The following is an 11,618-nucleotide window of genomic DNA, read 5'->3' as shown; positions in this document are numbered from 1 at the left end:
TATTTATCTTTTTTTTTCTAGGAAAAAAGTGTGTCACAAGCTTCTGGAACTAATCCTCCTCTGATGTGTTGAATCAAAAGAGATGACGACACAAAACATTTAATAATTATTTGTCAATTTAATTTTGGTATACTGAATGTTTTCCCACAAACATGGCATGGACAAGTCACATTTTGCCATAAAAATTCACTATTTCAACATTCTTCTGATCTGAATGCTATTTAGCTGCATGTTAAAGTGCATGATTTTTTTTTTTTTTCTTCCTCCCTTGAGAAGAGCAAGCGTCGAGTTTCGGGAGCGTGTTGCCCAGGCCGCTCCCTCAGATGCACTTGCCCATGCACATGAGCAGCTCCATGCGTACGGCGATGCGGGTGTGCCAGCCCAGAGGCAGCAGGCGGATGTAGCGCGCCACGATGGGCGGGCGCAGAAGGTTCTGCACCGTGGACGAGCGGTCCGAATTTCCGTAGAAGACCTGAGAGGAAGGCGGACAACACATTATCGATTGTAAGTAATCATAATTAGGGCCCGATATATTATTTATATATATATATACACATATTACGCAGGAGCATAAACCTATGGAAATATTTTCCTTTTTAGTTTAAAATGACTTACTTTAACCTTTTTAGTTTAAAATGACTTACTTTAACCTCCCTTGCCGTATACAGTACTGACCAATGGCGGAACCCAGGATGGTCTTTTGGACCAATTTTTAATCCATCCGCTTGTGTCGCACCAGCTACTAGCTTAGTGCTAGGCTAACCTGAGTAATTTTATATTTCGTTTGCCTTGCTAGTACGGCGTGAGAGGCTAACAGCGAGTAAAGAAAGGCGTTGATGCCCTGCCTAGTCGGGTTTTATTGACTGACTTCTTCACAGTTGAATTTAATGCCAATTCGCATCTGTTTGAGTCACCACCGAATCATCGTGTTTTGCCATTCACCCCGCTCATGATGTTATTTTTTTTTCCCATACGCATTTCCGGTATTAATCGGAATTTTATTCATCCAAATATTGGAAGTAGCATTGGACTCGGTCAGTCATGGTCTACACAGCTCTATCTAGTTTCTGTGTGCGTACGTACTCTGTTGTTTCCCGTCTGATCTTTGTAGTAGACCCAGTTGAGCGTTTCCACCATGCGGTACTGGACGCTGTACTTGGTGATCCACTCGTCCGAGTCGCAGCGACCTTGCGTCAGGATGCCCGACACCACGCCCACTTCCTGCAGGTCGATTTGCAGCCACTGGTGCTGGTCGTTGTACTTGGACAGCCAAGCGCACCTGAAACGCACGCAGGCATGAACAGACAAGTGAGGTTGCTCGTTTGTCGTTTGATTGGCCGACGACCAGTTCCGGGTGTACCCCACAGAAAAATCGGCTTTGGTTCATGAAGAGCTCTAATTCAAATTGTCCGAAGGTGTCAATGTCTTGCCAGGTAACCCATTGCAAGGTGTATCCCGCTAGGCGGGTGTTGAGGGGTCGTACCCAAAGCCCTGGTTGTTGAGCCGGGCCTTGTTGGGGACCCAAGAGGAGTACCAGCTGCTGTACTGGTCCTGATGGGAGCAGCTGATCTGGTCCGACGTCACCGAGCCGGACTCGAAGCCCAGAGGTATGTGATACGCACACTCTGTGTGGATGAGACCAGCACAAAAACGCTTGACTTCTGCTCATCGGTAAAAGAAATTTGGTTTTATTTTTAGAACAGTGCCATCTTGGTTTTTTTAGGTTTTTTTTTTTTTTTTTTTTTTTGCGCAGGTGCAAGCCTCCTGAAGCGGTTTTAATGTTCAAATTGTGTATGATGTCACACTGGTTTAACATTAAACATACTTTTTGGGAAGAATGATTCATTTAGAAATACAATCACACACATCACAATTCTTATAACAATTTTGAATAACACATTATTTTTAATCCATTTGTCTTAAAATAACAATGCAGATTTGTTTTTTTTTTGGTTTGTTTGTTTTACAAATGTGTTTCTCCTCTTCACTACAAGCATGGAAGCTAAAAATCATGTGACGTCACCTCACCCGGCATGCAAGTCAGCGGTTGGCCTTGAGACGGCTCAGGCGGCGAGGTGGGCGTGGCACTGGCGCGGAGGCCGGTGGGCGCGACGGCCTCGCAGTCGCACGTACACGCTTGCACGTTCCTGGCAGTCCACGTCTCCTGGATCTGCTGATCCTCCTCCTGTAGCTCCTCCTCCACCTGCAGGATTTCCTCTTCCTGCACCGACCAAAAACGGAAAAGGGTTGGGATTCAACTTTTATAGTTTTGGAAGACAGCAGGCGCCAGGGTACTTGCGAGTGGCGCAAAAGTGATTGACTGAAGGTTTTTTTTTTGCCACCCGGAAGTACGCGTGACGTGGTGGTTGTGGAAAAGTCTAAAAGACTCAAAGACATTTTGTTCATTTTTTTTACCTCCTGAGAGTGAACAGCAGTCAGGGCTGTACCACATCCATGGATGCATGGAATGTAAAAAGACATTTCTAACGGTTTTATAGACAATAGTTAAACATGGTTCAGTCTACAGTGGAACTGCCAAAATCCAACGAACACGCAAATGGATCAGTTTGGCCTTTGAAGATGATCTCAGGCTTTTAACCCCGAAGATGAAGTAGATGCTAGTCATCCTGTTCGATTTCAGTCACGGGTCTTGAGACTTTTTCATGCGCCCTCTTATGATGGACATTTTGAGGTGTTGGGACTTAATTAAAAAAATATTAAATTTAGTCCTGGATCTCCCTCAAAACTGCTACAAACCAAAATGGCTGACCTCCTGTTCAGTTTCGGGTATCATTGCTTGCGACTTTTTCACATGCTCAGTTATGCCAGACGTGCCCACCCAAAATGATGAACCGAATAGTTTGTGTCGTCGCTTTCAGAGGTTCCACTGCCTTAATAAAAATTACGATTTATGATGCTGTTAAGGATATTGATGACGTTTGCGGACTTACCGTGCAAAAGGATGAGGAGGAAAAGGAGCGCGGTGCAACGAACGCTGGCCACCATCTTGCTGCTCGGTCGTGCTGGAAATGGGATGCGAGCCGTGCATCGGATTGGGATTGGGATTGAGATTACACTAATCCAATGCAGCAAAGCGTGAGGGCTTCATCTAATACGCATTATTGGCTCACTCACTCATCGGGTGAGGTTTCTGTACTTTGTCACTATGCAATAGCTGTTATTTTCTTGAAAATCTGCATACATTTCACATATATTGTGTCACCTGTGCTGTGTTGATGCTCATTTACATTTTTTATATTGGTCAAATCAAACAATTTTTTTTAAATTAGCATTTAATTATTTTATTTCGATGTCATGTAATTGTGAAATGATTGTAGAATTACTATTAAACAACGTCTGATATATTCCTTATTTTCTTTTTGCAGTTATATTTTATTTTATTAATTACTGCGCAGTAAAAAATACAATATATAAAATATTTGTATTTCATTATCATTCCACACAGTTAAAAATTGATTTTTGTATATTTTAAAATTGTTCATATTTTCTAAAAATAGCATGTTATTTTTAATTTATTACACTGTACTGTACAAGTAAACAAATCTTTTAATTACAGTATATACATTTGGTTTTATTTTGAACAAAAAATGTTCAGTTTACCTGAGTAGACATTTTTATTAATATTATTGTTTCAATTTGAGCTCTCGGCACTTTTTTTTTGCATCGTCCAATCAGCTTCTGTGTGGTTTGATCGACGGCTGCTTCAGCCATACAGAGTCAGGAAAGCGTATCACAGCAGGCGCAAGAGGTGGAAGGAAAACCCTTAAACCAATGAGCGCCGAGCTACCGGCGCCTCTGACCAATCACAAGCTTGACTGCGATTGGCATCGGCAGCTTCTCACTGAGTGCTGTTGCTGCTGCTGATGGGTGTCTCATTTATTCCTCTTCATCGGAACTGTGTCCAAATTAACGGTAATTCATTGACAAAGTGTGTTTTTTTTAGACGTTTCAAGGGACGCGTTGTATTGCTTTAGTGATGAGTACCTGCGGAATAACGGCGTTAACGGTACTCTACTGCCGTGCACTTCCCGTTAGCTCGTGTTGTCCGCTAATGCTACTTTGAATACTGTATTTAGATTAGCGGTTTCCGAACAAGTGGTAGTAGCGGAGGAAGTTGAATTTGCTGTAGCTAATTAATGGGGGGAAAAAGTTTCATATTGGTAGCTGGTCCGACTACTGTGTGACATTATTCAAGCAAGTGTTGACTGGATTGATTTGAAACACTTTGGCGACCAGCTCATACCACCATTTCCTCTTGCGGTCTGATGATTCGGATGCGATCTTTTTGTTTCAGATGCAGTTCATGCTTCTGTTCAGCAGACAGGGCAAGCTACGGCTGCAGAAGTGGTACGTGCCCCTGTCGGACAAGGAGAAGAAGAAGATCACTAGGGAGCTGGTGCAGACCATCCTGGCCCGCAAGGCCAAAATGTGCAGCTTCCTGGAGTGGAGAGACCTCAAGATTGTCTACAAGAGGTGAGCGCGTGTCTCTCTGTGACGGTGTAAACAGTTTTATAAAACTGCATTTGGCTATCCACCGTGTGTCCCCCCTAAGCCCCAAATCAGCCGAATACATCAACTTAACAACTATTTCTACTATCTTGGGAGATAAACACTTCTGTATCATCGACTTTTTTTGTCACCAATTTCTGTCGCTGTTGTTTGTACGGAACATCAATATGTGTAAAAAGTCGCAAAATGTCCGTTTCTGCACACAACATAAAAGTGAGCCTTTGGTTGTACCTCCAAAAACGAAAAATTGTCTGGTCGACTTTGTGCAAGCATTCTGTGTTGGAAGGGGCTTTTACAGGCAATGGGAAATGTCCAATTGTTGCTTTTCTGTGCAAAACGTGGTGCAGTACAAGGGAACGGGGAAATCCATTCACTGTTGTCCTGTATTTTATAAAGCAAAGCGTAATATCCGTTCTTGGCTTCCTGTTTTCATCACCCAGTGGTCACAAGCTTTAAGAGCGCGTGAGGGATTATCCTGGATAAATGAGTCCCCCGCTGGGCGGCAGGAAGAGGCTTAACTTTAGAACGTGCAGGCCAGCAGATCACCTGCAAGTCCTCTCATAAGGCAGAAGCGCTGCTTCAGCACCATGACTTTGACTCTCTTGATTACAACTGGGAGGACAAAGTGACGGGTGAGCGTTTTTTTTTGTTTTCGTGATGGTGGAGATGCTGTTTGATGGACTTTTACTTTCACTCAGAACTCAACCGCACATGCACCCCACCCAAAAAAAAAAAAAAAGTTATCATTGTGTACACTGGTCTAAATGACAAACCTTGTTTCTCCAAGTATGGCCTATTTATTTATTCACAAATCGATACTATCGGACCAAACTATTTGTGACTATTGTCACCAAACGTTAAATACTACGAAAAAAAAATCTTTTAACTCACCTGAATGCTTGACTTGTCTGAGAAGCGTTACGTGGCTCACTTTGCAGGGACCGCACAGCATTACGTTGCCTCAACATTGTAAGTCTGTCGAAGCAATAACAAGTGGAAGTAGTTAGCTTGGAAATATTTGACAGGCCTGTTGTGTTGAAAGTGAATCGCTGTGCAGAAGGAAGTGGTCAGCTGTGATGGTAAGTTGCGTACAGATTCATTTCTGCCAATTACACTGCGTAGACACCTCATTGTATTCATTATTGCATCACTTGTGGCTCGAAGACCTTTGGGGGAAAGATCATGCCACATGGCTGGGCAAAAAAAAAATCTTTTTGAAAGCGTAAACCCACAAGCAGTGCGATGACCGTGTTCATTATCTCTCGGCAGATACGCCAGCTTGTACTTCTGCTGCGCCATCGAGGAGCAGGACAACGAGCTGATCACGCTGGAGATCATCCACAGATACGTGGAGCTGCTGGACAAATACTTTGGCAGTGTGAGTGGGACTCCCGGTGGATTAGCGCACGTAATCATCACGTAACTTTTCCACACCTCCATTAAGGTGTGCGAGCTGGACATCATCTTCAACTTTGAGAAGGCCTACTTCATCCTGGACGAGTTCCTGCTAGGCGGCGAAGCCCAAGAGACGTCCAAGAAGAACGTGCTCAAGGCCATCGAGCAGGGCGACCTGCTGCAAGAGGTGAGGAGCACACGCCCACGTGTTGTTTTGACATCAGCAGTTAAAAATGCCAGGAATTTTCAAAGATGGCAACCTTATGGGAATAAAGCAGATTCGATCAGTCCAATAACTTTTCTTATCTCATGATTTCCCATCTTAAGTTCCCCTGTGGGGGACATTTTCCAACCCTTTGCAGTCGGGTGACCCCTTTACGACTCTCCACTATTACCGATGTGAAATGTCACTCCAGTACAGTAGGGGGAGCCCTGGAGCACAAGACCTAGAGATACAAGTATTTTAATTTTTAACCAACGCAAAGAAAAATCGATCGTTTCAAACCTCATGCCGCCTCTTTTGTCACTTGTGCGTGTCTAGTGGTACCTTGATTTACGCGTTTCCCCAGTTACGAGCTGCAAAGGAGCAGGTTTTTATGTTTATACACAAATACGTTTTTCTTTCACAAAAAAACAACTTGTGGTGATTTTGGGGAGCTGAAACAGATTATTTGGGCTAAATCAAGGTACTGCTGCATTTTAAAGATCTTCACTCTGCATGCTCGCGTTCCTTCCTTTCTTCCACCTTCTTGTTCATTCTTTTTTTTTTGTTTTGTTCTTAATCATGTGCCCTTTCTCTTTGCTTGTGTGTATTCTTTTGCCTTTTGTGATTTGCAGAACATAGACTCTCAGACGCGCATGTTTGCAGGTACGCGTCGTTTCGTCCTGCTAGTGTTAGATGACTAGCTCCCGCAGTCGTAGTTATGGTAGTGTAGCTTTCAACTGGCCAACTAATGAACCCCAATGACTCTGTCACACCATCGCACAAGTCTGCTTGGTCGGGGGGTGCAGGGGAGGTCCAGTGTGGAAATAGGATCTGGACAACTTATATTTGCATCATGATTGGATATAGACAACTCTAAAAAAAAATGCTAACCAAAGTACACATATTGTTTTGAAGGTCCCAGCCAACGGTCTAGGGACAAGTGTTTTTCAAAGCTTCGTTTGACTGCATCACACTGAAAGCTGCTTCCTAATGTTCTGAATACCCGAAATGTTTTCTGCACAAGCTTGAGTTGAGGTGAGCATTAATGGTTCGCACCGTGCTTGTAATTACACCGCTAACATACCTCGGAGGATTTAGACCAAGCTATTTTTCATAATAAGCCCTCAATGGAACATTTGTCAGCCGCGCGGTCATTAGTTTGGTGCCGGCAAGCAGATCTCTGTTTGGAATAATGACCCCCCCCCCCCCCCCCCCCGAAGGGTTCCCTGCAGAAACCACCGGGAGTGAGTGGATGCATCGTCTTGCTTATTTTTTATGATCAACTTGTTTGACTCCCAGGTATGACAGTCCCTAATGTGACCTCAGAGACTTCCGGACTATTTCAGAACTTGACACGCTGAGGTGAATATTGTCTGTGGATTTACCGTCTGGGTCACCAATGCTCGTACTTGTACAGTCCTTTCGTAGCAAGTCTTCTTATCACATCTCGTCTGTCCGGTTTCATGTCTACTGCTGTCTGGTTCTTGGTTCAGTGCTCCTCATGTGGTTCCTGTTCCAGTCTAGTTTTTCCCGTCTAGCGATTCCAGTTTACTTCCTGTGTAGTGCTGTCTAGTTCCTTGTTCACTCCTCTCATGTGGTTCCTATTCCGGTCTAGTTTTTTTCCATTCTACCTAGTGTCTGGTGCGATCTGGTTCTTGTCATGATCTGTTTTATTGATCCAGTGCTCTGGGTCTGGTTGCTACTCCAGTATGAGTGGACTGATTTTTTTGGTTCAGTGTTCCAAGTATTGGTCTGGGTCAGGTGTTTGAGTTATGCTTCAATTCCCAGTGCTCCCTGTCTGGTTCATTTCTCGTGCTTCTGGTCTTTGTCTGCGTACGGTACACCTGGTCTGATTCCAGGTCTAGTGCTTCAGACCAAGACGACTGATTCTTGTCTGAATTTGGGTCCTTTGTCTGGTATTTGGTCAGATCAGTGCTGCTGGTTCAACACTCATGGTGTGCTTCTGTGTGTGGCACTTCTGATGTGGTTTTGGGTCAAGCATTCCTGGTCAGGTTCCATGTCTAGTGCTCATTGTCTGGTTCCAGACATGAACACTGTACCAGTCAAATGGGCCAGGTCTGGATCCTGTTAGTTTTCCTGGGCAGAGTTCTGGACCGGAGCGAGCTCCTGTTTTGTATCATGACTCAGTACTCCTTGTCTGAATTTGGGTCTCGTTCCCCTGGTCTGATGTTCTGGTCCAGTGCTTCTGGTCTGGTCTAAAAACAGACTAAGACCACCTTGGTCTGGTTTTGAGGCCTTTCCTTGTCCACTACTCTGGCTCCGGTTCCTGTTCCAAGTTTTTGGTCCTCCACCTTTCCAACTTTGTGTCTAGACGAGCACATTTTAGAGTGTCGTGTGTCCCACTGTGCGTTCATTGTCTTTGTTTCAGTCATGTTGACTACATACGGTGGTACCTTGACTGAGAGTCGAATTTGTTTTGTGACGATGCTTGTTACTTAAATCAATTGGCCCTCAAATCAACGTATCCTATTAACCCTTTCATGCCTCCTGTAACCCGATAAGATGATCAGCTGTCCACTGTCGTGACCGCTGTCCCTGAAAGGGTTCAAATGAATGGAAATGTCATAAGTCTGTTCCAGCACCCCAAAAAAAGAAATTTCCCCCACTTTGACCACATTTTCACCACTCGCACAGCAAGGTACAACTGTCTTTGTTGACTGCAAAGCGCCTCTTTACACGCCGCCTACAGAGCAGAGGTGGCATCTGTAAAGCCGAAGGCCATCTCGTCGTTCGAAAGAGAAAGTGAGACCTCATGGCTGCGTGTCGTCATGTTCTAAAAGCCTTCTCTCTCTCCCTCAGCCCCGTCATGAGTTCTTTAATGTGCCTGTGTACTGATTCGCCGCTGCTGCCGCCGCTGCCCACCATGCCTGCGCCATGCATGCCCAGAACCTTTCCCTCTGCACCCTGTCCTTGTGCCGTTGTCGTAGCTACGCCAACTGTACACACGATAGACGCACAACTGTTACAATTGTTGTCCATCCAGTGGGACCTTCACTCACGAGTTTAATTCGTCACGTGACCAAGCTCGCAACTCAATCTACTTGTACCGTAGTACCTTGACTTTTGAGCTTGGGCCGTGACGAAGCTAGTACCTGAATTTACTTGTTGTTTTGTCCGCTTTGCTAATTTTTTTTTTTTCTTCAATTTCTGGACATGAAGTATTTCGTCTTTTTCTTGTATGTCATACATGCATGTGTTACCTGTTCGTGTATCTTGTCTGTTTGTAATTTTTAAATGATTTGTATTGATAAGCACATTCTTCACGAGCCAGCATGACGCGAGAAGAATCACTTTCCATTCGTCTTTTTAGTGTGGTATTAAAATGACAGAGTATTTGCTGTTTTTGCACCGATGATTAATCAAAGGCCACCTTGGCCTTCCACATGAGTAATATTAAAACAAAGCTTGAGCTGATAGACACAGGAGCTGTATTTGCAGTCTGACAAATCAACACACTTATAGTGCAAGTTTGATATGTAGGTAAATGAATAATAAATGTTTAGTTCTTATTCTGCGCTGGTGTTTTTTTAAAAAATGGATTCAAATTTCCTTTTTGTTGATTTTGTTGGCTTTAAGTGGAACACATTTATGTGACTCTGATCGAATGTGTTGTTGTCCTGACTTTGTGCCAACGCTGCTGTTAGGATGTAAAAGTAAGTGCTGCTACCTTTTGATAAAATGCTACTTTACCGCTGTGTTCTGCTGCCGTACATCATCGAGTGAAAAGCTTAAATGGAATACAAAATTGTATTGCTTATAATTGCTTTAGTTTTCATATTTTTGGGGTACAGTACCTTGGAAATGTATAGTGAAAAGAAGTAGGTACTTTAACAAAAACATAAAAACATTTGTTTTTATTGGCCCAAAAGGTACATATCATATTTTGCTATGCAGGGGAAAAAAACCATTTTCATTATAATAGTTCCATCTTTAATCTGTGTTAATACCTTATATACGGCTGTTTGAAAGTGCTCTATAAATACTGTTGACTTGACTTGACATTTAATATTTGACTGTACATTTTTTAATAAAGTATTTTTAATTTTTTAATAATATTTTGCCAATGTTTTAAACATTTTTGGTACTAGTTAACAGGTGCATCTCAAATATTAACAGAATATTTTGTGTCTTACCTATTTTCATTTAAATGGCATTGGCCAAAATGTGTTAATTGTAAAATATTAAACAGTTTTGTAATTTACTTTAAACAGATAATATATTTCATATCTGAGTTGATTATACTATTAAATATAAATAAATATTTCTTAATTACAAGCGTTTAGATAGTGTGTTGCATGCCTATGCAAAAAAGTGTCGTGTGTGTGTGTGTCACATAATCATGACGTCAGCTAAGTTTGCATGTTTCTCCTCTACATACTGTATAGTGTTTGTTTTTGCAGGACGGAGAGACACCGCGCAGCGTTCTGGAGGAAATAGGACTGACATAAAACAAAAACAACATTTCACATGCACAAGACACACCCCCTTCAACATAACTTGGCATTTTCCCAGCAACAATATATTTGTTTTTTTTTCTAAAATGATGTAGCGCTCTTTTATATGCAATTCTTGACAATTGTCGAGGAGACAGTTTACATGCATAACCAAAGCTGGCACATCCACTGGAATGAATATGTAGTGTATGTAAAAAGGGAAATAAGTATTAACAAAACCAAAGAGTTTCTTTAGCTTTTTTTTAAAAATACATATATACAGTACAGTATATTCTTACTTTACACTGAAAGGCACTGCTGTAGTATACAACGTTACATTACTGTGGCCATTGAAATGTTACATTGGACATGTTCATTAAAATATGACGTCACAATTCCAAGCCGCTGTGTCATTTATTTACATCACATTAGTATTGAAAAACTAGCAGTTGTAAAAATATATCGTTACCGTAACGTTAATGCTAATTTCTGTCAGCCTCGTCTATGGCCTTTCACATATGTTCGCATGAAACTAAGTAGCGAGAACGATGAATTAACATGGTTTGTTCGTTTATACAGTACAGTATAGTGTTTACTTGCCTTGCATGCTCTGATTGTGTGTTGCTGTTCTGTGTGTGTTAAAATATCAGTCTTTGAAGGTTGACAAGTCCCGTAATATCAATGCTAATTTATGTTTGCCTGCGAATGCCGCATTGCATGATACGTTAGAATTGTGAGAGAGAGACAGAGCGAGAGAGAGACTACATTTATGAATTCTATTCATTTACTTCCAAGGGACAACTAATTTAATTGCATAGTGTGCGTCTTGCCTGCACAGCTTCTGGTGATTTATTGCTTATTATTATTATTGTTGTTATCTATTGTCAGATTTCGGCTTCTATATGTTGCCATGTAAATACTGTATCTACTTATTATTTTAACCAATCAGACTTTTAGATTCAAATTTCCGCGTTTCGTATGGGCAGAGAGTGACGTCAGGATTTTCCCATCCTCTGATTGGTTGACCGAGTTGC

The 11,618-nt window shown here is 42.3% G+C and overlaps 2 protein-coding genes across 5 annotated transcripts; one reads left to right on the top strand and one right to left on the bottom strand.

The window, feature by feature from the left end:
• Window positions 1-98: 98 nt before the first annotated feature.
• Window positions 99-3,141, bottom strand: LOC147203064 (retinoschisin-like). Its single transcript, XM_086114870.1, has 6 exons — window positions 2,952-3,141; window positions 2,416-2,441; window positions 2,029-2,221; window positions 1,484-1,625; window positions 1,084-1,279; window positions 99-472 (listed from the first exon to the last, which is right to left on the bottom strand). The coding sequence occupies exons 1-6, from the start codon at window positions 3,004-3,006 to the stop codon at window positions 320-322; spliced, it is 765 nt and encodes a 254-aa protein (XP_085970996.1). The 5' UTR covers window positions 3,007-3,141; the 3' UTR covers window positions 99-319.
• A 685-nt stretch (window positions 3,142-3,826) lies between these two features.
• On the top strand, window positions 3,827-10,985 carry LOC147203063 (AP-1 complex subunit sigma-2-like). 4 transcript variants are annotated; one of them, XM_086114871.1, is made up of 8 exons: window positions 3,827-3,933; window positions 4,316-4,494; window positions 5,800-5,908; window positions 5,975-6,112; window positions 6,763-6,793; window positions 7,430-7,492; window positions 8,951-9,804; window positions 10,552-10,985. In XM_086114871.1, the coding sequence occupies exons 2-6, from the start codon at window positions 4,316-4,318 to the stop codon at window positions 7,489-7,491; spliced, it is 519 nt and encodes a 172-aa protein (XP_085970997.1). In that variant the 5' UTR covers window positions 3,827-3,933; the 3' UTR covers window position 7,492; window positions 8,951-9,804; window positions 10,552-10,985. The 4 variants fall into 4 exon arrangements, with proteins under 4 accessions (XP_085970997.1, XP_085971000.1, XP_085970999.1 ...); XM_086114874.1 differs by lacking the exon at window positions 6,763-6,793; XM_086114873.1 differs by lacking the exons at window positions 6,763-6,793; window positions 7,430-7,492.
• Window positions 10,986-11,618: the final 633 nt, after the last annotated feature.

The sequence above is a fragment of the Hippocampus guttulatus genome, chromosome 7, assembly GCF_054856545.1.
Source record: "Hippocampus guttulatus isolate MCC_2025c chromosome 7, RoL_Hgut_1.0, whole genome shotgun sequence".
In the NCBI taxonomy this organism is placed as follows: Eukaryota; Metazoa; Chordata; class Actinopteri; order Syngnathiformes; family Syngnathidae; genus Hippocampus; species Hippocampus guttulatus.
Note: the sequence above shows the minus strand (reverse complement) of the source record. Positions and strands in the feature narration are given on the sequence as shown.

Coding starts and splice junctions, on each gene's coding strand:
- LOC147203064 (XM_086114870.1), bottom strand. CDS start 3,006: ATGGTGGCCAGCGTTCGTTGCACCGCGCTCCTTTTCCTCCTCATCCTT. Junction 2,442..2,951: donor CCTCCTCATCCTTTTGCACG/GTAAGTCCGCAA, acceptor GATGTGGTACAG/CCCTGACTGCTGTTCACTCT. Junction 1,280..1,483: donor CTCAACAACCAGGGCTTTGG/GTACGACCCCTC, acceptor CGTGCGTTTCAG/GTGCGCTTGGCTGTCCAAGT.
- LOC147203063 (XM_086114871.1), top strand. CDS start 4,316: ATGCAGTTCATGCTTCTGTTCAGCAGACAGGGCAAGCTACGGCTGCAG. Junction 4,495..5,799: donor CTCAAGATTGTCTACAAGAG/GTGAGCGCGTGT, acceptor ATCTCTCGGCAG/ATACGCCAGCTTGTACTTCT. Junction 6,794..7,429: donor TCAGACGCGCATGTTTGCAG/GTACGCGTCGTT, acceptor TTTGACTCCCAG/GTATGACAGTCCCTAATGTG.